Raw genomic sequence first — 27,239 nt, 5'->3', positions numbered from 1 at the left:
ATATATTACCTGTCTGATTCTTGAAGCCGAAATTATCGACTCACTTGATGATTTGCGTGTTAGCAAGCCATCGATAGCATTGCAGCCTAAGCAGTTGGGTTTCTTTTGTGGGCACTGTGTGTGTGATGTGACATGTGTCTATCTTTCTCTCTCTCTCTTTTACTCCTCTGTTCCCCCTCCCAATGTGTAGGGTAGCAAACTGGACGCATTGTCTAGTTAACCTCCCTGCCTTTCCTACATTCCTTCTCTCTCTCTCTCTCTCTTCGTGGGCGGTGACTTACGATGTTATCTTCGTCATGATTCCGCTTTGGTAGAGTGACTCCTTTCGCGCGTGTATCTGAGTGCTCCCACGCGTTCAACTGCAGACTAGTGACTGTAGTTTATAAACGTTCTGGTTTTAGAAATAAATATGTTGTTGTTAATAGCGTTCTGTGGTGTACTTATGTGCCTTCTGTTGTCCGTGTGTCGTTTCGCGCAACATCAAAGCTGTTCAAATGATTCACCAAGCTCATATCGCAACCTTTAGTCCTAGTACGTCAATACAAACAACTGTGAACTTATTGAACGAGCTGATACTTACTGGCTTTCTCAAAACTCTTATATCTGTTGCATTGTCAATGCATACTTCCTGTCTCCTACCTTCTTCTCAAAGAACCATTCCGTAATTGACCTTCAATATGTACGTCTAAACTCCTTATAGCAAACGAGTTTCATCACATGACATAATCGTCTTATGGTGATGATTCTAAGAAGAAAAAGGCACTTAGTTTTTTATAGACGTTATTTATCCCCAAATATTATCTACACTGCGTATCAGCTATCAGTAGTGGTAGAAAGTTCACGCACTAACTGCGGAACACGAGAAATATCGCACGAACTTATGACATCGTGCAATACAGTTCAAGGTCACCAAACAATTTACAGCTTCTATTGCGCAATGAATTCCAGACATCAAACAACTCCCTTCAATGAATGATTACTACTGAATTTGTACTCTTTCTTTTTCTTCCGGCCACTCCTTACCCACGCAATAATAATCACGATGTCTGATTGCGTGAGTGACCAAATTTTGTTTGTTGTGCGATGTGATGGAGATTACATTGTTTGACTCCAGGGCTGGGCAGAGATACTCAAAAAAGTATTCCGGAATACAGATACCGAAATACATGGACTGGAAGCCTAAAATACAGATACTGAGATACATTTGCCTTTAACGTAAAGGGATATTTCGGAGATACTTTTGCAATAAGACGAAAAAAGTATTCCGGAATACAGTTACAGCGATACAGATACTGGAATACATTTTTATTTTAAGGATGCTCATACTACGCAGACACTTATTAGTGCTGCATAATGTTGTAATTAAAGTTACAGAGCATCGAAACGTTCAGTTCATTTATTTATTTATTACAGTACCCTCAGCACCATTAAGACATTGCAGGGGAGGGGGGTGGACAAAGTACATAATTAGTAATAATGACGTAATTACAAGTATCAATTCCAATAAAATACACTATTTTACAGCAACAGTAACAAGGATTGGACACCGAAATCGACATATTTGGCGAACAAACTAAGCTATGCTAGAAATAGCACACTTTAAGCAAATCACTCGAATCACTAATGAACACCAGTGAATTGAGAAAAAGCAGACATTTCTTTTGAAGATCTGCTTTGCTGAGAACGTTGCTGTGTAGGCTTCTCAAATAGGCTGTCTTCTAACAGCGTCGGTTCAGCCTCAGCACAAGACTCAGGAAAGAAAGAAGTCTGCCTACCGCGGAACGCGAGCACAAATTCGTGTTATAATGAATAAATATCGCCTTCATAGCCGGGTTGCCCTGCAGCGTGGCGATATCTCTTCTCGGGTCATCTAGATACCGAAACGCTTCCGCCCTCACTTGGGTTGTTCTGACTGCAGAAGTACTGAAAGTTGGGCTAGTTGGTGATACATAATGGCAGCGCTTGTTCTGTGTATCCTTTTGTTCGTCCCGTCCGTCTACGCGCTGTTTTTTGCTCATTTTTTCTGGCTGTTCAGAATCCGAAATCTGTCCCATCTTCGGAATCCGAAGCCGTCTGACCCTGTCGGCTTCAATGAAGCTGTCACCACCACCGACGCTACCAGCACCCATTTCAGAAAGCCGCAACAGGTGAAGTCGGCTCCGGCGGTGGGGGAGCCTGCTAGCACAAAGACCGTTTCACGCATGTAATCAATTAGGAACGCAGCCTGACATTGGAGAGGCGGCTGAAAGCGCGTCAAAGATAGCCATCTTCTAGTCACTTCCTCCGCGACTACGGGAACTGCTTTTGGAAGTGCCGCCGCTTTGAGAACTGAACGCACGCGAAGCATTGAAAAGCCTGTTCCAAGGCGGTATCCGCGCGGGGGGTCGCGAAGTAATGGCTTGCCACCCGAAAAAAATTAGGCGCGCAGCACTGACGTTCAGAGACAGCGACTTTCGTCGGCAGAGGCCGACAACACTGCCCCCGCGATTCTGCCGTCTGCGGCGTCGCGCGCTTTACCACATGGACCATTCTGTGCTTGAGGGGAAACCATCGCCGCCCTATCTGTCGGCGACCGGCGGCGCGCCTTTGCTTGTCTTGGCACAAAAAAGAAATAAAAACGCCATTCCCCCTTGGAAACACGCCTCAACTCATGTCCGATACAAAAAAACAATGTAACGAGATAAACGTGTCCTGCATAGTATCGCGATACAGGCGATACATCGTAAATGTATTTCACTACTGAGATACAAATACATTTTTCAAATTATCTCGATACAGAAATACATATACTCAAAAGTATCTCTGAAATACTATCGCGATACTCTTGTATCGCGATACTGCCCAGCCCTGTTTGACTCCATGTGCTTGCCTTTACAATTAGTCTGCATCATCTTTTTATTGTAACTTCGCTTTCTCACATGTTTTCACAAGTTGTGTTAGTATATATGCTTTGTTTTTAATTACTGTTGCTTTTAGAGCCTGCAAGACCTAGTGCTAGTGATGAGAGTAGTTCTTTTTCTTTGACTTTCACACATAGGCAATATGGCTGCGTTCGTGAAGCAGTGAACCTCACCGTAGCTCTCATCGTCGCTGACAGCATACAATGTAGACGTACACGAATCGGGTTTTGCGTTTTGGAGAATCGTTGTGGCTGAAAATGGCCTAGTAAATGCCGCAAGAAGTGAACGTTCACATTTCGTTTCTTTTTCATGCAACTCAATCACATCATCCCACGCTGCATCGCCGTTATCCATGCGGCTGGGCGTATTGCCTCAACCTTCCGAGCTCTCGTGCGTTGCGATCAACTGCGAATCGGGCGAGAGGGCGGCCGTATGACCCGCGGTGTCTGCGGTCCGATTGGGTCGTAACAATGATGCGAGACATGTCGAATAAGTTCTCGCTGTTGGCCGGCATTGGTGCGCCGCCGGTTGATGTGCCGCGCCGACGACGCCTCCGCAGCACCCGTGCTGAACGTAATCGTCGGCGTGGCCGCCGACTCCCCCGCTAGGCTTAGATTAATCGCTTTATGGCGCCTGACGCGCCGAGTCAGTTTATATCGTACTTGAGGGCGACGCCGACTCCCGAAATACAGACAGCTATCTTTCGTGTCCTCTGGACTGGAAGCAAGCCAGAGATGGTGGGTGTCGCCTCACGAGCAAGCGGTCAGGTCAACAAGTCATACTTCCAACGCATCCTGGCTGTTAAAGCGGGGCGTAATGTAATACTCACCAAGAGTACAGTCGTAGACTTTAAAGCACAAATTGCAGATTTATTTGTATTTTTTTAGTCGAATGCATGAGGGACACTGTTTTTTTCTCGCGTCATTGATGCCACCAGGATTGACCGTAAGAATGCAGGCGTTGTATGCGTGATCGCTTCAAATCAAGCGCTCGCTTTTGACTTCAGCGGGATGGCCAGGTTATTTCGTCGTAATTGCCGCGGCGGTAAGTTCCAGTAACGGAAAATGCTGCTGACTGGAAAACAGAGATTGTATTTGCTCATGGCGTTCGTCCCTTAGAGGAAACTCCATTTGAGCGACCACCTCTGAAACGCTGCACCGTGTGTGTGCGTGTTGTGAAATGTGTCTCTCTTGATCTCTTTTACTATCTCGACGCCCTCTCCATGTGTCGGGTAGCAAACTGGACGTAGTTCAGTTAACCTACCTACTTTTCCTATATTCCTTCTCTCTCTCTCTCTCTTAGGTCGGTAAGCAGGCTGGGAAGCGTGCAGTTAATCTACCTTATGTAGGGAGAAACTTCTCTAGGCTTTGCCGACCGTGGCTCCTGCAGCTGGCTTGAGTAAACACAAGCAGTTCTTGCGTACGTACTTCCAGTCCTGCTATAACTTTCAGTCTCCTAATTCGCTTACGGTTTCCACCCCTGGTATCTTAATTCGCCTCTTGTTTTCATTGCGGGTCTCCTAATTCACTTTAGCTTTCTACTTCACTCCTGTTTATAGCCTTGATGAAGGAGACCTGATATGCAAGTTCTGTTAAGAATTTCCACCGACATCAAGAAACCCTTTGCAAAAGGTATAAAAGATGCCCAAGAAGCCTTTGCGCATCTAAGATTTTGCTGTAATTTGCTGTGGACAGATTCCAATAAGCGGCGTTGCATTGTGTCCTCCGTGCACATAGGTCCTGCTGCGTGTTTTGTGTCTTCTACAAAGAATCAACTCCTTGTAAGTAGATGACTGTTTGGTCTTTGGGATAATATTCTCGTAACAAGTAATTTAGAAACAATGAATTCCTATTATAACTTACTGGGCAGCGCGTGAAAGTTATGAGGTATGGTAGGTGAAGGCGTTTTCGGCAGAATGTCTCAGTCCATACACGTCGGCGAGCTTGTAGTCACCCATGTTGGCTCTACCGACTCTAAGAATGTTTGCCTACGGATCAATTCGGGATGCTATGTTCAATTCGTTACGATTGATTCACACAAATAAAAAAGAAGATACATAGCGATAGTTTCAACTACCAGTTTATCTTAAAAACTTGAGGGTTCATGCGAATACAACCTTGTTACAGTTGTGGCGGGTTTATTTACCATGACGTTAAGGAAGCGGTGGGCAGTGCCAGCCAAGATATAGCTGAAGAAATGTGGAGAAAAAGAAAGACCATCACTCAAAATTCACTGAACATGAGCGCAGTACAAGAGCTCATACAAGACAACTGCCCAAAATATTAGAACAAAACCTGAGAGACCTGTGACCTTACTTTAATGAAATGAATTTTGCTTGAAGTGCCCATAACTCTTCCAAAATGTAACTCGTTTGAACAACCCTCGTATAATGTAGAACAGTCTGTTGTGCTTTGTTCTGATCAGTCCTATTCGCTTGTCCTGCAGCAAGCCAACACCAACGGAATAGAAGTTCCTTCCAGTTCCTGGGTTTTTTGTCTCGTACGCAATCGATCCATGGAATGTTACGTTGACTGTGAACGAACACACCTAAACGAAAACATATCATCATAAAGTTAGAAATAGAAAAAACATAAAAAATACTCTACATAAACACATATTAGGTCACCATAATTTAAAGACAGGCACGTTACCTCTAGAGAGAAGGACGCGAAGCCACACTTAAGAATGTATGAAAAAAGCAAACAAATATAGGCAAGTAATCCGCAAAACAAGTAGGCGAGGTTATAGAAATGTACTGTACAAACTTGTTGGCAAGCCTAAAACATCTTTTGTATAGAAAGTTAGTGGTTCCTGCCTTGATGGCTCAGATGCAGCGCAGCGTCACGGCTTAGTATCTATAGAAGCTTATTTACATTTCGAAAAAAGAAATCCCGAGGGCAATACTGGCGAAATGTGGTAGTGTTCCTTGTGCCCATAGCACTCGTGCACCGCGCAACACAGCGACATAGACATCGCTACAAGAAGCCGAAATTGGACACCGCCATAACAGACACCGCTATTAGACGCCGCAATAAAAGGCCGAAACTAATGAATCAGTTAACAATGAAATAACGTGGCTGTTGTATAATAATGGTGCACGCTGCACGCTCACAAAATGTTTAAAAACCAGATTTAGTCAGCAGTGCCGTGTAATATTTTTCAGAACTTCTATCCGCGAAAGCTCGCTATGGTATTGTAGTCTGAACACAGTATACTTTAAAACTTACATGAAATGTAAGAATTTTTTCTTGTTAAGCAGGTCCAGAGATGCGAATGCATCCTATGCATGCACCGAGCTACGTTTAGCGTCGTAATATGCGGTGTGCTCTGCATATTTCGGTCGGTAAACTAATAAAAATAGACAACAAATGGCATCCTGTTCGATTCATGCGTTGTCGTTGTTTTTATTTAAGATATAAAGCGATACTCATAACAACATTGCCACAGAAAGCACTTATTGAAATACTTTATATGCTGAGTGTTAATGTGCATCCTTAAAAAATGTAGTGGCAATATTAAAGAAACATTCGGGTTCTTCTGAATAAATTGTTGGCATTGCAAAGCATTACATACGCACTTCTATTTCAGTTAACTGCGACGTAATCTCTTGCGTGTACCCTAGTCAGAAGAACAACGTCGCCTACAACATAAATATCTTGCTAACATTAGCACCTACACTGCTGAAAATCTTGAGCAATTGAAAATCTGAGATCCGTTGTTGCACAGCCATGTTTCATATCGGTAACGTGGATCAGGAACACTCAGGAAATCTCAAAGCAACCGGACATATCACAAAAGTATAATTAGAGCACTTCAGTGTGTCTTACCTCAACGAACTTTTTGAGGCCTTTAGATCTTCGTCTTCCTTTTCCCTGCGGTGTCCTTCTTACAAGAAAATGTCTATTATTAAAATCCAAAGTGATCGGCTTTTCTTCAATTATTCCGTTGGTATACACGGGCGCCGTAAGATTTACGTAGATGCCAACAGGGCTGCAAATTTTCGTAGGAATATACCACAGACACATAACCATCTTCACGTCGAGATCCGAGAAGTCTAACAATTCTTTGTCACAGATGAAGCTTCCAGCATGAGCTGAAATTGGTTGTCTGTAACAGAAATGAAATGTATCAATTTTCACAGGAAAATAAGTACCGCAAAATTATGCTGTTGCCTGAGAACAACTTTAACAGGGCCTTTTTTTTTACATTTCTGACTACTACAAGAAATGCCTTGTCTTCTTCCTTTTTCATTTCTTTTTTACTTCCAATTGGTCATTCATCACGAGGGCGTCAGGGGGGATTCTGGTGGGTTTCTTACAAAGATATGTAAGAAATCCTTACAAGGTTCACTTCTTTTACTATCCTGCCTAATGACTGCTTATCGATAGCAAAGAAGCATTGAAACACGCATAGATGCGCTTTAGTGAATATCAGCACTTCCACGTGTCGAAGTAGCCACAACGCAGTACTTATTATACAGTTACTGGTCTGTTAGTACACTCTAAGCAACTGTCAGGATATCTAATAAGGATAGTGCATATTTAGGTGGAATTCAAATACATATAATTTTATCAATTGCACACAGCACTCTCAGTACTCTTGTAAACATCTTTGAGTCGCGAAAGGGTGACCTTATTTGAAATTTTCAGGGAACGCATTTCAAAATGAGATATGTACAGAGGTGAGTACTGCAGTTTGGTTATTCTGCTTTGATTCTGATGAGTGTTTTGGTCATTGTATCTGGTTGTATCGGGTAAATATTTCCGCTTTTTTCAGTGAAAGTTCTGCAATTGGGGAAAGAAAATATGTTCGACATTATATAATCCAAAACTGACAGAAGAATGAGAGACAGACGGGGAAACCACTGCCTTGGCCCATTTGTAGAAGGCACAACATCGTGAAAATTCCGCTGGCCTGCTTGTTGAGGGCGGCAAAGTGGACGCCATTGAAGATACGAGTTCATCCAAACGTTCACCATTACATGCATTATTACATATATTCTGGTCCGTCATACTGTTTTAGGTTTAGGAATAGCTTTATCACAAAGCGAGCTCCGTGTTGCCATTTCCAAGACCTCAAAATCTCAGAAATCGTTTTGGAGCACAAGCAGAGCATAGTATAGCATACAATTTCTTATTTATTTCTGCAACATTAGAAGCGACATCAAAAACCCCGAATTTGAGCCATATATGTAAAGCTAACGCTAAATTCCTCCAATTTTTAGAACAGTTTGAAAGAATTCCACAAGCAAGTTAGTGATTTTTTTTAGACCAGTCTATATTATAAATATTTTGACCACTGGATACGTATTGTTAGGCGTTTCTATACACATTTGGCGGCTTCTATTGCTGCGTTATGGAGTCTTAAACCCAAACACTGCAATTGCTCTCAACCTTTAGGCTTTCAGGGTGAAGAAAAGCCCTGGTTATAAAATTATTGCTGCTTACTGTCAATAGAGGAATACTGTTTTCTTTAAGCAGCTAACTTCGTCGTATTAGGAGCAGGAGTTGCCGAGTACAAATTTTTAGTTTCAGAATGTTTAGTAGAAAAAAAAAGCTAGGGATTGCGATTTAATGCGGTGTTAAGCAAGAAGTTTTTCTATAAAATGGTTGTTCACTTGCGGAAGGAGTCAGTTGCCAGTATATTGAATCTTTACTCAAAGATTTGCGATTTCATTTACATGTGCCACAGGCATGATTCTTATGGCAATGTCACCCTGACCTGAGAAGTTTTATTGTTGATGCTAAAGCTGTAAGGCTTTGCTGTAGGCGGCAGTTGGAGGTTTTCTATACTGTACTCAAAGAACACAGCTATTTACAGGAAATGTGAGCCATGTCTTCTAGCACGTGTACATTAGTTTACACTTAGGTCTCGCTGCCTGGGCTGGTAAACAAATGAGCCTGTCAGAAAAAGACCCTACAACACGTTCCTAGTTACTGAATTTCTTTTGGTGGTTGCATAGCCCTTAGACTGTAAATGCGTTTCGGGTAGGTCAAATCAGCGATATAAAAATATTTGCCGCTTTATCGCGGCAAACTCACCGCTGCATTGTTACAGACTGCATCATGGCCTCTAGTAAAACTCGACCAACGCTGTGCTGGAATGAACGTCACTACCGGCTGGTCGTTCGTGATTGGTTATAAACAAAGTGAATAGCAACAAGATGAACTCTGGAAAAGCTGAATACTGGTCGAGTTACTACGATCCTATTTAGGAAGTGTTTCCACAGCGCACACGCTTTAGAAAGAACACAAGCAGAGAGGGCTTTGACTATGCCTTTCTCAGTTGGTAAGCAGGTGTGCTCTGGACATAGTTACCAGGCAGTTGTTAAATCTTTATTTGCCGTACATTTTTTATTCACCACAAGAGGACATGGTCGTAAACAAAGAAAGCACTACGACCAGAAAGCAACAAAGCGGCGCTGCCTTTTCTTTCGCCTTTTGTCTCGCAGCTTTTGTCCGTATTACCAATCTGAGAACGAGCAGTGATTGGACAAAGAATGTGGCTTAAATTAACGTTTGGAGCTGCAGATTTGTCCGTGCCATTGCTAATAATGAGCAACCCTGTCAAAACGTTTGCTCCAGCGACATGACTTATTAAACGACCTTTCATCAAACCCGCCGCGGCGGTCTAGTGGTTATGGTGCTCCACTGCTGATCTGAAGGCTGCGTATCGAATCCCGGCCGCGGCAGTCGCATTTTCAATGAAGACAAAATGCTAGAGGTCCGTGTACGTAGGTTTGGGTGCGCCTTAAAAAATACCAGGTGGGCGAAATTTCCGGAACCCTCCTTACGGCGTCCCTCATAACCATATCGCGGTTTTGGGGCGTTAAACCCCAATAATTATTACTATTGCTATGACCTTTCATAAAGTACAGTTAAAGGCTTGTATACATTTTTGTATTTCGCCTGAAAAACTAATGATTGCATTTCCCTATCACTGCTGTTTTTGTTTAATTTATCACTCCGACCTTTTATCTCCACAAGTCTTAAATGAAAGAGCTGTATAGTATTTGAGGGTCCCTTCAAAGTCAGCGAAATGCTGCCTGCCTATGAAATTTCTAAGTGTGCTTGTCGTGTTTCGGAATCGTTGTTACATTCTGTATGTATTTTGAATACTATCTTTAGTAATCCTGACATTCTTGGTGCTTCTTTTGTGCCTTCTCAGCAGTGAGATAAAGGGCAAGAAAAAGAAAGAAAAACTTATTGTAATGGTCCAATATATAATTTAGGAAGGTGGTATCGTTTGGTGGGGGTGAAGAGTAAGAGAGAGAAACAAGGAAAAAATTGGCCGCGTATCTGCGTGCTCCGCTGCAAATGCCGTATAAAGACGATAGAGGACGCGCTGCGTGAGATATGGACGCCATCTGGCAATACGTGGAGAAACATGAGCTTGTGCAGAGTCTTTCCTTCCTCCGTGGCAGAGGGTGTTCGTCGGCGCGCATGTGGCATTTTCAGCGCAGCCGCATTTTCAGCGTAGCTTAAGAAACTAGGGTCTTTATAATTACGTATCTATGTATTTTCTATTAAAGGAACACACCAACTAATACTTACCTAGTGATGTTGCGCCTCAGATATGCGTAATATTTACTTTTTGATCGACAATGTTCAGAGTTATGAACAGCCGTACCAGTTCAAGATGGGTGGGCGGTAAGCAAGTGGTTCAACCTTGGCCGGGTCGCTGAATCGGGTGACAGACAGACAGACAGACAGACAGACAGACAGACCAAAATTTCTGCGTTTAAGTTCCCCAAGAAAGACTATCGTCTTTAAAAGCAGAAAGGTCAGACTTCTCTTAAGCGACAGCTACCGCCACTGCCTCCACCACCACCACCCAATGCATCACAGTCGAATAGCCAAAGGGATGCAGAGGCTTTGAAAGCGGCGGCGGATGTCGCGTCGCCCTCACTACCACCACTGCGCACTCATAAAGAGCCGGTATATAATGCCTCGATGGCGGTGAAGCGGCACGTGAAGATTACTGAAACTTGCGAAGATTACGGAACACGAGAAAAAGAAAATCTTTTTTTAAATAAACGACTCGTAGATACGACATGTATGTAACGCATGCGCTGAATATTTAAATAGGTAGTGCAGTATTTGATCAACTCACTGTCCGAAAAGATTGTGCTTGCCGTTCCAGAAGGCGTAATCCGAAGTCATTCCCCAGGAGGAAATATCATCATGCCATGTTCTATTCATATATTCAATTAATGCTCTTGCCTTCTCCGTTATATTGACCGCATTACTGATATCTGCAATTAAAAGCACAATTTTACGTTAAGGTATGCATATTTGATTTTGGCAGTTTGGTTGCTGAAACTCTCCTGATTGAACACTCAGGTACAAATATTTTAGGCATTTTGACATTCGAGGCCACAAAAGCAGGCATTAGCAAGCTATTTCATTATGCGCCTTTTCGTAAATTACGCCCAAAGCAACGGGACAGAATCACATAAATACGCCTGCAGCACTGAATAGCTCAACTGGAAACGTCTTTCTACTTTGCGGTTTCGAATTAGTACACAAAATGGCGTTGGAATATTTTACCTTATCAAATTAAACCAAAGCGATGAAATTCAAAACTAGGTCTATATAACGTGCAGATTTCACATCCTGTTTCGATTCTATTCGGCTGACCGTAAAATGTACATTACCGATAACGAAATCACTGGCAGGAACCGGGCAACAATGTCTGAAGTGTCTAACGAAGTGCTCTTACTGTTTACCGTAAGTTCCGTCTTTTATTTGTGAATAAATAGGGTGGCTTTTCCGACACAATTTTCTTATGTCGACCTAATTTCCTCATGCCGAACAACTCGATGCGTGCGCAAAAAGGCTGAGCACTTATTTCGGCAGAGATCGAAGAGATATAGCGTAACACCGCAGATAGCTCATTATGTAGTGGCTTATAAAAATGACGGAAGCTTGCTGCAGTGCGTGAAGAAAACTCATCCTCAGAAAGAAAAAAGAAAAGTTCAAGAACGCTAAAGCTTCGCATTTAATAGTGCAACGCGATAGAAATATTATGCCCCGTTCTCATCGCCTTCTCGTTCGCACGTCATACTTCACTTCTCGGTGGACACTTCGACAGCTTTGTGCGGAAACGAACTTCTGTGCGTGTGACATTGACCATTCCAAACTCTCCTATGGCGCCTACTACAATTAATGTTGCGAATTACCCAATACCCGTCGGTAAGGGAACACTCGCATTACCGTAGTCGCGCACATTCTTGATGCTGTGGCTGGTGATGATAGTTATGTATTACAGATCAGATTTTTGTGAGAGGTTGCCATCTTTAAATCCGCTACCTGTTACGCATTTCTCATGCCGTAACGCCTGGTAACATTCTTAGCTTCTACCACGCAAAATAAAATAGGTTAACTTGACTCCTTGCCACAGATAACGACTGTATAGGGTCTTTATCCGAAGAAGTTCCAAGCTCTGGTGTGTCTCTGTGGTAGCATAGTTGTCTGCCACGCAGAACACAGGGCTTCGATTCCGGGTTGTACCCTGACTTTTATTCTTTGCCTCCATTCAATTTTTTTTTCGCTCAAGCTCATATTACGCTCAGAACGAACAGTGCCGACGCCGTATGTTTTGGCTCGCGGGCTATTTAAGGCTATCGCGTTAAAATAGTTTGTGGGGAGATTTCGCACACATGCCGAGACAGCAGACCAGTATTAAACTGCCGTTCAAAATTTTTTTCGCGCAAATAAATTCGGGCTTGCTAGTATCTTCGAGCAGGAGCTGCCAAAATATCGGCAAGCAGCCACCTTCTACAATCTAAAAAAAAGTGTATGTGTTGCTCTTTTCAGTGAATCCTGACTAGGCACGTATGTGACTCCCTTTAATAATAATATCTGGGGTTTAACGTCCCAAAACCCCGATTTGATTATGAGAGACGCCGTAGTGGAGGGCTCCGGAAATTTTGACCACCTGGGGTTCTTAACGTGCACCTAAATCTAAGCACACGGGCCTCAAACATTTTCGCCTCCATCGAAAATGCAGCAGCCGCGGCCGGGATTCGATCCCACGACCTTCGGGTCAGCAGCCGAGCACCGTAACCGCTATACCACCGCGGCGGGGCGTGACTCTCTTTAAAGAGACGCGTTAACTCTCTTTCGGGTCCCACGACTCTCTGAAGACAGCACAGGTTGTTTCAGCTAAAAAGCACCAAATGTTAAAAAAATTAAACATAGGTGCTACGCGTCTCCAGTTTGTGCAGTATTGTTCTGAGCCATCTAGAGCACTTCAATATATTTTTATTTCAAATACGCCAAGCCCGCTAATTAACAAAGATTGCCTAATGAATTTTTTTTGTATAGTAACTCCAGAGCAAAATCTTCAATACAAAAGTTGTAACGTTTCTTCGAAAACATCGAATTTTTCAATCAATGCTAAGATAACTCCCTTGCTTAATTTTTTGCTTGACTTTCTTTAAATCGCGCGAATTCTAAAAAACCTGGCTGCCGCCTAACGCGAGGCGCTTTTAGTGCCCTCAAACGTAACTTGAACGAAATATAGAAGGCTGCTTCGTGCACGAAGGTCGATTGTGCAAGCTCCTGGTGACTGGGATGGACGCTAAACCGAAATAGGGGCGTACCGTCTAAAGAAACAAAATCTACGAAAGCACAGCCGCCACGTGTGAGTGAATCTTTTATCTCGAACCTTCATCACGCTGCCACCCTCGCCCCTTCCAATAAGTTTCTTCAGCGGTGCGAAAAGAAAAAAAAATGCCTACGCTGCATCAAATGCTGCCTTCGGTCTCATGTAGCATTTCTTCCGTGGCTGCCGCTTTTTCGTTGCAGAACTTGTTTTCTTTTTTGTTGTTGTATAAACGGTACGCTAATTTCGTCGCTTAACGTCCATCGCAGTCACCGATAACCTGTTCCATCGATCTGCGCGCGCGAAGCAACCTTTGATAAATCGTTCAACTTACATTTTAGGGCATTAAAAGCGTCACGCTTTTGGCGGCAGTCACGTGGTATTCGTTAAAAATTCGCGCGCTTTAAAGAAAGGCCGGAAAGAAATTAAGCAGGGGAGTTATCTTAACATAGGCTTAAAAATTCCTTGATTCTGAACAAGCGCTACGACTTCTGTATTAAAACTTTTCTCTAGAGTGACTATTTAAAAAGTTCATTAAGCAGTCTTTGCTAATTTCCGAGCTTGGCGGAATGAAAAAATATTCTGACGTGCTCTATATGGCTCAGAACAATACTGCGCTAATTGGAGACGCGTAGCGGCCAGGCTTAATTGTATATTACTTGGTGCTTTTTACCTGAATCACCCTGTATAATAGTCGTCCAAAGAGAGTTCGCCTGCCTCCTTAAAGAGTCATGTTCGTGGCAAACCACTCACAAAAATGACTGAAGCAACTTCTTTTCTGTTTTGTCTCAGAGTGCATTCCGTGCGGAACGGAACACTGTCCATCTATTCCGTAAATTATTGGGTCTTTGTCAGGTCTATTAATGCACTCAGCTCGCTTGACAAGCAAGACACTTCAACGCAGCGCAATCACTCATGTCTATCAAGTATTCCCAATGATGTGTGAGGTGCATTATCAGAAATAATTTACACTCCTATGTTCAACCTAATCGTGCACAAGAACTTATAATTTCGAGGGCAGGGGCAGTTTCAGGGCTTCGTTTGCATCGCGTGACGTGCAAGCGCTGCAGGCTCCAACTCGCATATTTCGACCACTCATGATGACCTAATGGTGGATACGGAATAGAAACAGCGTGGAATGCTTATACGTTATACAGACACAACAACAATATTGAGAAGGCAATGGAAGTTAGTACGCGCTAACGTATAACGTTAGTACGCGCTTGGCATTGTTTGTGATCAAGTGTAAATCGTCCGTTACAGTTCCCTTACTGTAAGACAATGTATAACAAAGAAATCTCTGTGGCAGATCTCACCTTTATCGTGGTTTAAGTTTCCAGTCGTGCTTTGTTGTCCTCCCATTCCATCGACAGGCTTCGTTATAACCATATTTTCGGCAGTAGCTGAAACAGTAAACAATGGTATGCATATAAGTTTCAGATGTGTTGCGCTTGCAACGACCACAATACAACTGCATACCTGAGTCCTTAACAAACGAAATTGCTTGATACAATGGGCATTACAGGGTTAAAATTCAGTTGGTGGACACCTAGCCCACAGACGTCTATGCATCTATGAATTATATGTACTTTCAGATCGCTAACAGATTGAACCGCATCACTTGAGATAAAAAAATCACAACTGAATGAAGGAAAAAAAAAGAAAAACAACCGGCGACTGATTGCTTAATAGAGAACCATGGTGGTTATAGAACATTGCGGTTGTTCCCATTGTTCTACATAGGCGGCAATGCCACGCAGGCCAACAACTAAACAAAGGAAGATGAAATCATGACTTCGTCGCACCATAAGGATTCATACGTTCTGGAAAATTTTTTTTTTGCAAGAAAACATTTAGTAAGAGAAAAGGCTAGTCTGAATCACTAAGTAAGTGCGCTCCTCTACCCTTTCGTTCTTTTCTCATCTGCACGTTATTATTTTTTCGCAGCTATATGCGTCTACTAGCGCAATGACCTGTTTTATTGAATTCTATTAAGTATCGTCCAATGACGTAACAAAGCGAGTAGTAAGAGTGCAAGTATTCTTTTTATGTCGCATACGCTGTGACTCAGTTGCTGCGGAGACATTCGGCTGAGGTAAACGCTCCATTGGGCTAAGGGCGCTTGCCGTTGCGCGGTGTGTTTGTTTTGTTACATTCTTTATCGGCGCTGTATAAAATATTTTTCCACCAAAACGAAGCCTGCTTTTGATTGTTCGTATTGCACAGATTTAGCTTAAGCGAGTGCGAGTTTCAGCCGAAGACTATTTCACGACAATTTTATGTTGATCTGCATAGCGTCTAACTTCTGGCTTCCAAAATTCTTACACTTGATGGTCTAAACGCTCAAATATTACAGTATGGGCTTAGATTTTGCTAGTTCCCTTATGATCGTATATTGCACTTACACGCCAGATAAGTAATTTAAGCAAGCAAGATACAACTACTAGTAAGCATAAAATTTAGATGCTATCTTACACAGTCTAGTACCACTGTAATGTGAGACTTTGCATGATGTCCCGTTGTGGTTTATGCAATATGTTTTAACAGGCGGACACAACCGTATTATTTGTGCGGTACGTCTCAGTTTATTGAAAAGGATGTTTAGATCTTTCGTACAGAATGACTAGCGTGTGCAAGAGGTGCGCAATTTACACAGTTGTACAGAGGTCGCCAGAATGTTGGGAGGCAGGTTAGTAATAAATGAATGACTGTAAAGCTCACCGTGTGTGGCTGCTACCTGTGTAAAAGAGAAAATAATACAAAACATGTCACTTTTTCGCATGATTTATTGTGTTTTCCAAGCTCTTGCACATAACATAGTTATAGAAAACACACTCACAGCTTCGGTTGTACTATAGTTGTTTGAAGGATATAGCGCAGGCAAAAATAAACGCTTCTTTTTTTTTCATCCAACGAATATGGTGGGCACATAGTGAAATATATATTTTCTCGAGACTAGCACATTTGCACATCACGTAGAAAACTTATTTTGATTTTGCTAGCCGAATCAATGTGTGGCTTGTTCCTTGCAACAATATAGTTTCTAAGTAGCAATACATTTTCTTTACGCTAATTACATCGAGTTAAGCGCTGCTGATATACTGCCATAATTATCTTGCTGCGTGCACATCAGGACGCTTCGACTTTTTTAGATTCCGTCTGAGCTATACACAGGTAGTAACGCAACACAGTTATTCTCCGCCGTAACGTGTAGCCGACTCAATCGTACTAATACTCGCTTCACTAATCATGGCTAAACTTTGCGCCGCGATGTGGGGCCGCAAGCCGCAGTATTTTAGGTATAATTTTGTAATAGCATATGCCGAGCAAATATGCAATACATTCATCATGATGTAAAACTTGAGCAATTGTTCTTTCCTAAGACCTGTCGATCCAAATGTGAGTCATACAGAGATGCATAAACAGTATTAGGCTTGTCGCATCTTATGCAAGACGACGTATGTGTATTCAAACGAACGACAAAGGATTATATCAGAAACAAGCTTCGTTTGCTACCGTACTCACGAGAAAGCCATAGATGCCCAAAGTCAGAAGCAATGAACGAACAAAATACTCACGAGAAAGCCATAGATGCCTAACATCATAAGTAATGAATGCATTCTGGTTTAGCCGTATTCTGGAAGAAAAAACAATTAAAAGGTAATGCGTCTTCACTACCTATTAATGTCTATTTTCGAATATCTCGTTGAAATACAACTAATAAAGCGGCGGTTTTATATCAGACCTCGATCCGTTCATCTAAGTTTTAGAAGTTTTCAAAATAATTATTCTATTGTTTTTTTTTTCTGCCATGATTACTGCACGCAAGCTTGAAAGAGTAGTGTACCTAGCCCTTTCGGCCCTGGCGGTGTCAATTGACACCACCACACATTTTCCCTAACACAGATGTCTTTAAGGATTTCAGTAGAGATCGATGAGAGGCGGCATTGTCCATCCCGGAACAGGGGGTTCATGAGGCCCTGGTGGCCCGCGCAAAGACCGGGGCGCAAGCCAATGGGATCCCGGACTAGGGACTCCACCCATTCAGCAATATGCATAATAAAGCTTTTCATCCATTCATCCTAACACCTCGGAAATGAAACCAAAACTGTCTATTCTTGGAGGAATACTTCAATGATCCCCACTGCAATTGACACCAAAATTGTGACATGCTTGCGGAGGTGGGAGCCGCAAAGATGAAAAAGCTTGACCGAAGCCATGGGCGACACCGAGGCGGGTAAGCTGAGGCGGGTTAGCGCCATTTTCAAGTCGACGTACCGAAGCTGTTTCAATGAGTATCACATTGAAAAATGACACGTGGTTCACATTGTGTGTACTCTAGTGAGTGGCAGGAAAAAAGAAGCCATTTCTCTCATTTCACGGCAGCTGAGCCCTGATGACCTAACTTGATTTCATGTCTATAAATCCATTATTACTTGCACGGCTGGCTCAGTTTTACGTTTGAGGTCTTCCGGGGTCCTAAGGATTAGGAAAATACGCACAAAAAAAGTCGCCGACCAAAATAAAAACGCCAGGCCTGCGCTGAAACCGCAGCACAGTCACAGCGAAAGCTGGAAGATAGGCGTTTCTAGAGCCCGTTGTAAGCTCTCTTGGGGCTACAATACAATTAAACTAGAAAGGTACCCACTAAGCCATAAATCACAATTTTTGTGAAGTTGGGAAGCATCTTCTAAGCCATTATTTGTCATTCTGCGGAGAAGCGAGGCACCAGCTCTGTAAGCCTTACACGTCTGTAAGGCATTATGTGAACTTTGTTGACGCGACGACTAATGACGATGAAGAATTATGGCTCAGCTCTTTGTAATGGGTTGGAAGCTTTAAACGGCCCACCAGTTATGTAATTTACATTGGGTGACGCCCAGTCGCTATTTCCCTCTCCCGTCATGCTGTATAACATACGTTGACGTGGGAGAGAGACGGCGGGGGGAGGCGAAGAACTTTACTGAGACCCCGAGGATATGGATCATGCGCTTATGGGCTTCCTTGACAACCAATACAAGTGCACTTGCGAGGAACCCACTACGCTATAAATCATTGTAATTTTTTAGAAGTAGGGCAGCAGGCACTGTGCCACTTTTCGTCATTCTACGGAGAGCGTTGGTACCTGCTAAACGCATGTAAGGCATTATGCGCACTTTATTGATGTTGTGCCTGATGACGATGAAGAATTATGGCAGATCCTTTTGTAATGGGCTGGAAGCATTCAACAACCTACTCGTTGCGCAATTCGCATTGTGTGACGCCTGGTTACAGAATTCGCGTTGTACGACGCTTGATGCTTATTTTACTCTTCTACCACGCTATATTGCATTTGCTAATGCGGTTCCTTCCTGACATTAAGCCTGTATAGGACCTTTTTGCAAAGCAGTTTCAAGCACCGGCATGGCTCAGAGGTTGAATACTGGGCTCCCACGCAGAGGGCCCAGGTTCGAACCTCGTTCCCACCTGGAATCTTTTTCTTATTTCGTTTTTTTCTTATTTCGAGCGATACTGGTTACGGACACCGGTGGCGGCGGCGGTGGCGGACAACTACGGCGCCAAAGACGGCCGGTGAAATGATCTCATAACAGCTTTCGCTGTAAAAAATTCAGGGCTGAAAGCACTAGGCGAGATTATATGAACATCAACCATGAGCAGCTCTGGGGCTGCGTTTTACGAGGCAAAACCCCAATATCAATATGATACATGCCGTAGTGAGGGCTCTTAAGCGTGAATCTAAACACACCAGTGTTCTTTTGCTTTGATCACTTGGGCGAGCGTCAGATGTGTACCAATTAAAACAGATGACCCTCGGTATCCACCTCAGTATTCACGGAACGTTGGTGAGAGAGAACAGCGTGAGATCATGCTTTTGTGCCTTTCCGCGAATTGTAGACTATGTCGCTGGTGGCTAATAAAGCTCATTGTTTCAAAGTGACGTGTAGGACATTTTTAGCATGATTCCCCGGCTGAATCTCACGGCGCTTGCTCACAGTAGGATGGGCACTTGTTTCGGTTAGAGGCTCCGGTATACCTGCCAGAGTCAGTGAACGTTAACGCTTCAGTTTAACGATTATTACTGACGTACGTCATTGCAGACAGCCCTCAGTTCACGACGGTTTGAGAGACCCGAAGCAGCAATTTCTCTTGGCGTTGCATGTATAACGGCCACTAACCTGTCATTCATGTACAATTGGACCATATAAATAAGAACGCTCTTATGTATGATTTTGGTAAGTGGCTAAAGAATATTGATGCACATTGCTGCTCTGTGTGTACTTTGAACGACTTGTGTGTGTGTGTACTTGCATAGTTTCTGGCGCAGCATTTGTAAATTTCCGCTAAATATTTCTCCCATATGAGCGATATCGCGCGCGTTGGCAGCACGCGACGTCGCAGAGATTGTTGTGGCTCAAATCTGTCGCTTGACGTCGTGATCACTACGAGCGACCGCTGCAGACAACTGAGCAAGGCGGCAGCACCGTAAGCTGTGTCGTTAGCTGTGGTTATTAAATGTACGTAGTTGGACCGACCACTGCAATTCGTCCTTGCCTATCTTTGCTGCTGCTGACAATTTTACGACAACCGTATTGTACGCATCTTATAAATCGGATCGAGCAATCCCATACATCTTCGGCAGAAGACGTTAGCTTTACTTTTCACAAGCTAACAAGACAATGCCTTGGCAGATTACTGCGTCCGGTGATATCGAATTGAAAAGTTTGGTTACTTTTCATTCGCACAGGTAACCAACTTAAGAGCAATAGTGTTGGTTAGTACTTCTTTTTATTTCGAAAGCACACAGAAAGCACGATGAGGCAGTCTCAAACCGCATGACGCACTAAGAGGAGGCTCTGCTCAGCCCCGCATTAGAAGTGCAACTTTGCGCCGTCCAGCGAACCGAGGAAGCCGCCCGAGCCCAAGGGCTCATGGCCGATGCCTAGACCGGGGCTGAGGCACGCACCGAATCAACTACGCTGGACTGCATAAATAAAGTTATTTCATCATCATCATCATCATCATCATCATCGAAGGCTTGTCCTTAGGCATAGCAGAACGGGGTGTCGAAATGCACAAACAGATCTGCCTTGTGCTGAGACTCTAAGACTGTGTGGTGAAATGGCCCATGAATCCAACAATCAAAGTTGTGTGGTCAGCCAGCACCTGCGACTTGTTGCACTAAAGTGGCGACTATAGCTTCGATTCAGATGTGGACAAGTCCACAGCAAGTCCATAGCGTCACACTGGGAACTGCACATTCGCAAAATAGGCACGATTCGCCATAAGGGGCGCGCTACTACAGCACCTTGAATACATAAGCAAGGAACTATAGCGGTACTGTTGTGGTCAAAGAGCGTTCTCAGGCACAGCGTGCCCAACCCCGACACAATGCCTTCGGAACGTAACCTGCTTTCGAATAGTAAAACCACCAGGGAGGTCTTGCTTACGCGAAAGTATTGTGACTCATGTGATGCGCTGAACGTTTTCCTGTTCCTGGAGCATATGTCCGTGGACATCTTCAAGAAAATGCGATGGTGGTGTGGTTACCTTGTGGGAGGGCTGCCAAACCTGCTTTTACAAGGGCCGCAACGCCTCTAGAGGGTCGATCATATTCCGCGGGGCGATAACGCGGTTGTCGCGGAAGCTCGACTGCGAATTTTGTGTCCCATGTTAAGGGTTAACGCGACGGCCAAGCAGCACTCTGCTGACTCGGTTTCTACATGCTGCGGCAGTAACACGCGAAACCACGGCCATGAGATGAGAATGTTTACAGTCAAGGCAAAATGTGCCGGGCTGTGCATGATCGCAAAGAAGACGTGCTTTACTCCACGACGCATAGAAGAAGAAGTGACAAAATGGAAGGGCGCGCTCGGCCAGCCAGTGTCCTACTTGCGAATCGAAGGAGTAGTGCCGTGCAACGAAAGGCGAGCTATAAGTACGAGATTACCATAATTTTGAAGAAGCTAACTTTCTCACACAAAGTGCTGTTTCGTCATTGCGGCTGACACGAACAAAATTGCCCGTATATGTGATGACTTTACTAAAAAGCAAGAACCTTTTACGCGATCAACTGGTCTCAACTGAAAAACAAATCTAGCTCTGTAAAAATAAAAAGAGTATTTCTGGGAGGAAACCTTTCACCTAGTGTTTTCCTTTAATTTTTCTGTTTAATGTACCCACGTACACGCCCAAGTACACGGTTTTTACGCATGTTTACGCAATTAAAAAAATTCATCAATAAAATCACTGGCTTTTTTGGTTGCCTTTCAATATTTAACCTCATACTTTTTTTAAAGTGTACGTTTCAAATTGCCCTATCGTTGAAAAATACTTGCTGTAAGTGAGAGATTTTCGAGAAATTACGCGGTTCACGCGCAAGAACCAATTTGTCCGGTACAAGTGAAAGTGCACTGCATAAAACAATGTCCGCATTTTAACACGAAAGTGTTTTATGCAGGGGTCCACCACGGCTCCACTGCCGTATTTCTGTCACGGATATGACGTTGTAAAATATAAAGACTAACAGATTGCAAAGAAAACTAAATAAAAATTTCGGCTACCGGGAGTCGAACTTACGACGCCTCGCTCCGCAGCGCGCGGCGCCAAATGATTCGGCCACAGACGGCACGTTCTTCGCCATGCTAACGGCTAGCTATTTATATACACCATTTGCCGGTGGCGGTACTCGGAGATTGGTGGTACATCAGCGCGTTTTCGTTATCACTTACGAGATGGCGCGAAGGGTCCGAAGAGCGCGCTTTAAAGTTCGTCGTCCCGCGCGTTGATAGCGCGCGCCTCAACTGGGCGTGGTCGTTCGTGCACTGCGCTTACCTCCTGATGGCGGTGGTTTTCACATCTTGCGCTCTCACCGCAAGTTTGTGTTGAGAGCAAGAAGGTCACTTCGCTCACTGCAGCGGCCGCTTTTGCTAAAGGAGGGCACTGATCACACAGACATAATTTACAAATGTGACAGTTAGTTCGCTCTCATCCTGTGTATGTTCGTTCCGTGCGTCCTTTCTGCTTGAGCAGCGCGTTGCAAGTTTCGAGCTGCTTGCCGTTTTTCGCGTAACATTACAATTTGTTTCTACAGCATACACTCCTTCGCCCTCGGGGCGAAACAACGCACAACAAACGCTCAACTACGTCTGTGAAGACACGTTTCACGTTCGTGTTATACCAATTCCTATGACAGAGGCATCAGATATCTTTTTCCTTTCGCTGTTTAAGTTTCTATCCACCAAGGTGGTCTAGTGGTCACGATGCTTGACTGCTTACCCGAAGGTCGCGGGATCGAATCCCGGCCACGGCGGCTGCATTTTCCATAGAGGCGAAAATGTTTGAGGCCCGTGTACTTAAATTTAGGTGCACGTTAAAGAACCCCAAGTTGTGGAAATTTCCGGATCCCTCCACTACGGCGTCTCTCATAATCATATCGTGGTTTTGGGATGTTAAACCTCAGGTATTATTATTATCTCTGCCGCGTATTCAGCTTCAATCATGCCGGTTTACTGCCACCGCCACAGCGTCACGGCATGACACTCTCTGCGCAGGTTGAGCAGCAATTTGGTGGAGCTAACGGAGCCAGACAACACAAGGGTACGAGAAAAGTGGAACCGAGACGATTAGACGGCGTAGGGTAACAACTGAAGACTCATCTTTAGGAACCACAGAAAAAAGTACCATTTGTACAGGACAAGCAGAGATAAAGAAAAAGAAACAGAAATGATGGAGCTGACTGCACGTACAAAATGAGTCCTGATCAAAATAAAGCAGGCTTCTATGATAACATAACAGAGGACACGCTTAAAGTCATTCATGCAGTCTTTTCATTTAGGATTATCATGATTTCCGGGCTCAGTCGATCAGTGGATTTGCACTCGTTGCAAGCATATCGCAATCATGATGTGCGACCACGATTTTTAAAATCGATACCTGAGTGCGCACAAAATATTTTCGATGAGCTATACATATTTGTCCTATTTTAACCTGCACTTAGGCAGCGGCTTGCTTGGCCTACGCACGTGGACCCCCATGACGGTAAAGTTGCGTATGGCGCGTTTTAATTGCGTTATAGAGGCTTCTCCTGTTTCGTCGTTATCTGATATTTGTTAGTTGTGTCTGCTTTATTGACTGCTCTCAAGAATTTTGAAAGCTTGTCAGGTGCAGTAAGCGAACATTAACGCCGGCATACTTGCACCCACTTTCTTTAGCTTATGCGAAAGGTCTTGAGCTCTAGCGCGGTGGATGCCGATAGGTTGTTCCTTCAATTTAAGCATTTTGTAGGCAACATCAAACAGAACTTCTAGAACGGTGACAATTATTGTAAAAAAAAATTGGCTTTTCCCGAGAGGCTAAAATTTGCAATTGATCTGCACCGCATTTATTAGGCCATGAGATAATTAGCCGCATTTATGTTAAAGAAATCCGGCTACTCACAGTTTTATTTACTCTAGGGATCCTCAATACCGAGCGAAGATTGAACTCTACAGCTTATTGCAAGCTTGATGTAAGCAGTAGCGTTTAAGCACACTTTCTTCCACAAGGGCCATCACATCTCTACTGATCTCTGCAATACAAGAAGTTCTCTGGGCCAAGGACTGGTATTGATACTCCTTGACAGTGCAGTCCGGCTGTGTCTGCACAATAGTTTCACCTGACGCGCCTGTAATGCGTATGTCACAGCCGCCATTGTGAAGCAACCAGCTGCAGATATACATTGCAAAGTTCTTTTCATAGACTAGTTTTTTCCTAACATTTGCTGCGTAGAAACCCACACAATGAAACGAAGTGGTTGAACTTATTTTGCATTGTTAAGACGGAATATACGTAAGAGATATCCGTCTTGTGTGATATTAGAAGAGTACGTAAAAGAAATAACATGTGTGGTTCGCTGAAACATCTGGTAGCTAAATTGTTAAGGCACTGGGCTGGTATGTGTTTACCTTTGACATTTAAGAGGGTTGCAGTGGGCAGAATGTTTTATAAGTATAGACTGTGCATTCACCTATAGTTGAAACTTCAACTTGAGATTTGCCTGACCTTCTCGAACAGCGCCGCCAGCATCGATGGATTATCATTTATTTCGTACAAACACGAAGGTTTAAAATTTTTGAGTTTTGCACGAGCCTCGCAGCAACATCGTGTTTTTATTCAGAATGCCATATTTTTGATAATGATAAAAAAAGTCAACCTTGTCTTGAATTGCTATTGTATCCAAGTTCTGAGAAATTACTCTATATAAACATGAAAAATGAAAATGATGACAGAGCGCCCGTTTCTTGCTAGACAAAGCCTCTTGAGGGCAACATGTGATGCTGCAAAGAAAACTATACGGGCTTTCTCGGTAGCTTTAATTGAAGTTTATTTCATTTTCCTTTTACATCAAAATTAGTAAAGTGAGCGAAAAGCACCTCGCCGCCGGTGCGGACAGAAGAGACCACCTTCAACTACGTGCTCGATGCTCTGGCAACTGAGGCACAGTAAGAGACTTCCTTATATCTATTATATTATTCATTTATGTATCTGCAAACGTGAGAATATGAGCCAGCGCCACTTGGAGCCATGACGGCGAATGCGTAACTTTCTTTTCGTTAGATGACGCCATGCAACGGATAACATTTTGCGAGTGGGCGGCTGACCAATATGTCGCCGTATGCCAACAAATGGCATAGACCTGCAGTGTCGAAACCTTTGCTGTACGACGTGGACGAAAGAAGTGGAGTGGCTGAAGAGGCCTTTTCTGTGATAGACAAAACCGTACGAAGCGGAAACGTAACGAGGCCAAGGAACTCGGAAATTACAGGGAACATCCTTTGTAGTGTTTAACTGAAGAATAGTAATTATGAAGAGATAGCAAATTAGCGGACCACACGTTCTTCCAAAGACTCGTGTTTACGCCGTCTGCTCGTACTTTCAAGATCTACGCGGACGACATCACGCTATGGGTTGCCGGCGGCAGCAACGGGTACATCGAAGAAACGCTACAAGAAGCAGTGAACACAATAGAAGTTCAGCTGGATGGCACCGGTCTCCGATGCTCGCCACAAAAGTCCGAACTCCTGATCATCCCACCACCCGGGCGATATAGGAAGAAAGCCACTGAAGACTCGGAGAAGATCGTGCTCCGAACCAGAGACGGCATCGTCATTCCGAAAGTAAGCTCCGTGTCCTAGGCATGGTGCTCGAAGCCAGTAGGAGCAATGGCGTCACCGTCGACAAGATCATCACTAAGACGGGTATCGCCACGCGACTCATCAAGCGAGTTGCGACTCGGCACACAGGGATGAAGGAGGCCAGCCTACTACGTCTGGTGCAATCCTTCGCCATCAGCCACGCTGCCTACGTAGGCGCGTTCCACTACTGGAAAGTACAGGAGCGCGACCGGATAAATGCGGCCATCAGAAGGACATACAAGGCTGCGCTCGGCTTATTCAACTGCACGAGCACAGCCAAGCTGCTCGAGCACAACACCCTCGAAGAAATCGCAGAAGCGCAAAGAACATCTCAGCGCGAGAGACTCCAAACCACACGAACGGGACGAAGCATCCTGGCCAGACTAGGCCAAGGCACGAACACTACTGACAACGAAGCGAAGAGACATCACGCCCTCCCGGAAAGGGCCCTCCGCCGACTGGTGGTGGCGCCCTACCAAAGATCATGCACCCGGAGCACAGCCAAGGCCGACGAGACGCACGAGCCAAGGGCGTCATTGAAGCACATGCCAACGATAACGTCGCCTTATACGTGGATGCCGCTTAATGCAAAGACAAAGAAGACACATACGTGGCCGTAGCAATACGTGCCACAACGGGCGAAATCTACAGTGCTTGCAGCGTACGTGCGAAGCAAGCGCATCAGGCGGAAGAAGCCGCCATTGTGCTGGCCCTCGCCGACAACAAGTGTACAACGATCCTGAGCGACTCGCGCACAGCGGTCCGGAACTATGGCAGAAATAATGTGTGTGCCAGTGCGGTGCGCGTGGTGAAGTGCAGTGACAGACAGTGCACCGACGGACTGCGGACTCGTCTCCGATGGTTCCCGGCGCCAGGGGCGTAGCCAGAAATTTTTTTCGGGGAGGGGGGGGGTTCAACCATACTTTATGTATGTTCGTGGGTGCGTTTGTATGTGTGCGTGTATATATGCGCAAGCAAAATTGAAAAATTTCGGGGGGGGGGGGTTGAACCCCCCAACCCCCCCCCCCCCCCATGGCTACGCCCCTGCCCGGCGCATCAAGGCTGCTCCTTCGGGGGCAACTCCCCAAACCGCAATGACACGGCCAACGCGGCTGCGCGAGGTCTTACTCGCCGCGTGGTGGCACCAGCGTCCATCCTCTTAGCGGAGGGAGCAGCCACCGACCATGAAGACAACGAAGAAGAAGCCGAACTGGTAACGAGCTACGCGGATGTGCTGGAATGGTACCGGAGCGCACGTCGCTCCATGCTGGACCCACACCCGCACCTCACCAGAGAACAGGCGGTACACTACAGACAGCTGCAAACGAACTCGGTGCTCACGCTTGCGCTCGCGCGCTTCATGTGCCCCGACGTCTACGAGAGTGCAAGGTGTAGTGTGTGTAACAGTGCGACCGCCACGCTAACTCACATGTTGTGGGATTGTAAACTGAATCCAGAAGATGCAGCGGCTTACCCAGGCAGACTGCCAACGGACATTGCCAGTGCCGTAACGGCTCAGGACTTAAGGCAACAGCTACAGGCGGTCCAGCGGATCGAG

At 44.5% G+C, this 27,239-nt stretch overlaps 1 protein-coding gene across 1 annotated transcript; it reads right to left on the bottom strand.

The window, feature by feature from the left end:
* Positions 1-5,200: 5,200 nt before the first annotated feature.
* LOC119383687 (uncharacterized) lies at positions 5,201-24,150 on the bottom strand. Its single transcript, XM_037651961.2, has 7 exons — positions 23,946-24,150; positions 17,087-17,145; positions 16,230-16,245; positions 14,825-14,911; positions 11,013-11,154; positions 6,728-7,007; positions 5,201-5,447 (listed from the first exon to the last, which is right to left on the bottom strand). Exons 2-7 carry the CDS (start codon positions 17,126-17,128, stop codon positions 5,217-5,219), a joined length of 798 nt encoding a protein of 265 aa, XP_037507889.1. The 5' UTR covers positions 17,129-17,145; positions 23,946-24,150; the 3' UTR covers positions 5,201-5,216.
* Between the last annotated feature and the right edge of the window lie 3,089 nt (positions 24,151-27,239).

The sequence above is a fragment of the Rhipicephalus sanguineus genome, chromosome 2 (genome assembly GCF_013339695.2).
Source record: "Rhipicephalus sanguineus isolate Rsan-2018 chromosome 2, BIME_Rsan_1.4, whole genome shotgun sequence".
NCBI classification, from domain to species: Eukaryota; Metazoa; Arthropoda; class Arachnida; order Ixodida; family Ixodidae; genus Rhipicephalus; species Rhipicephalus sanguineus.
Note: the sequence above shows the minus strand (reverse complement) of the source record. Positions and strands in the feature narration are given on the sequence as shown.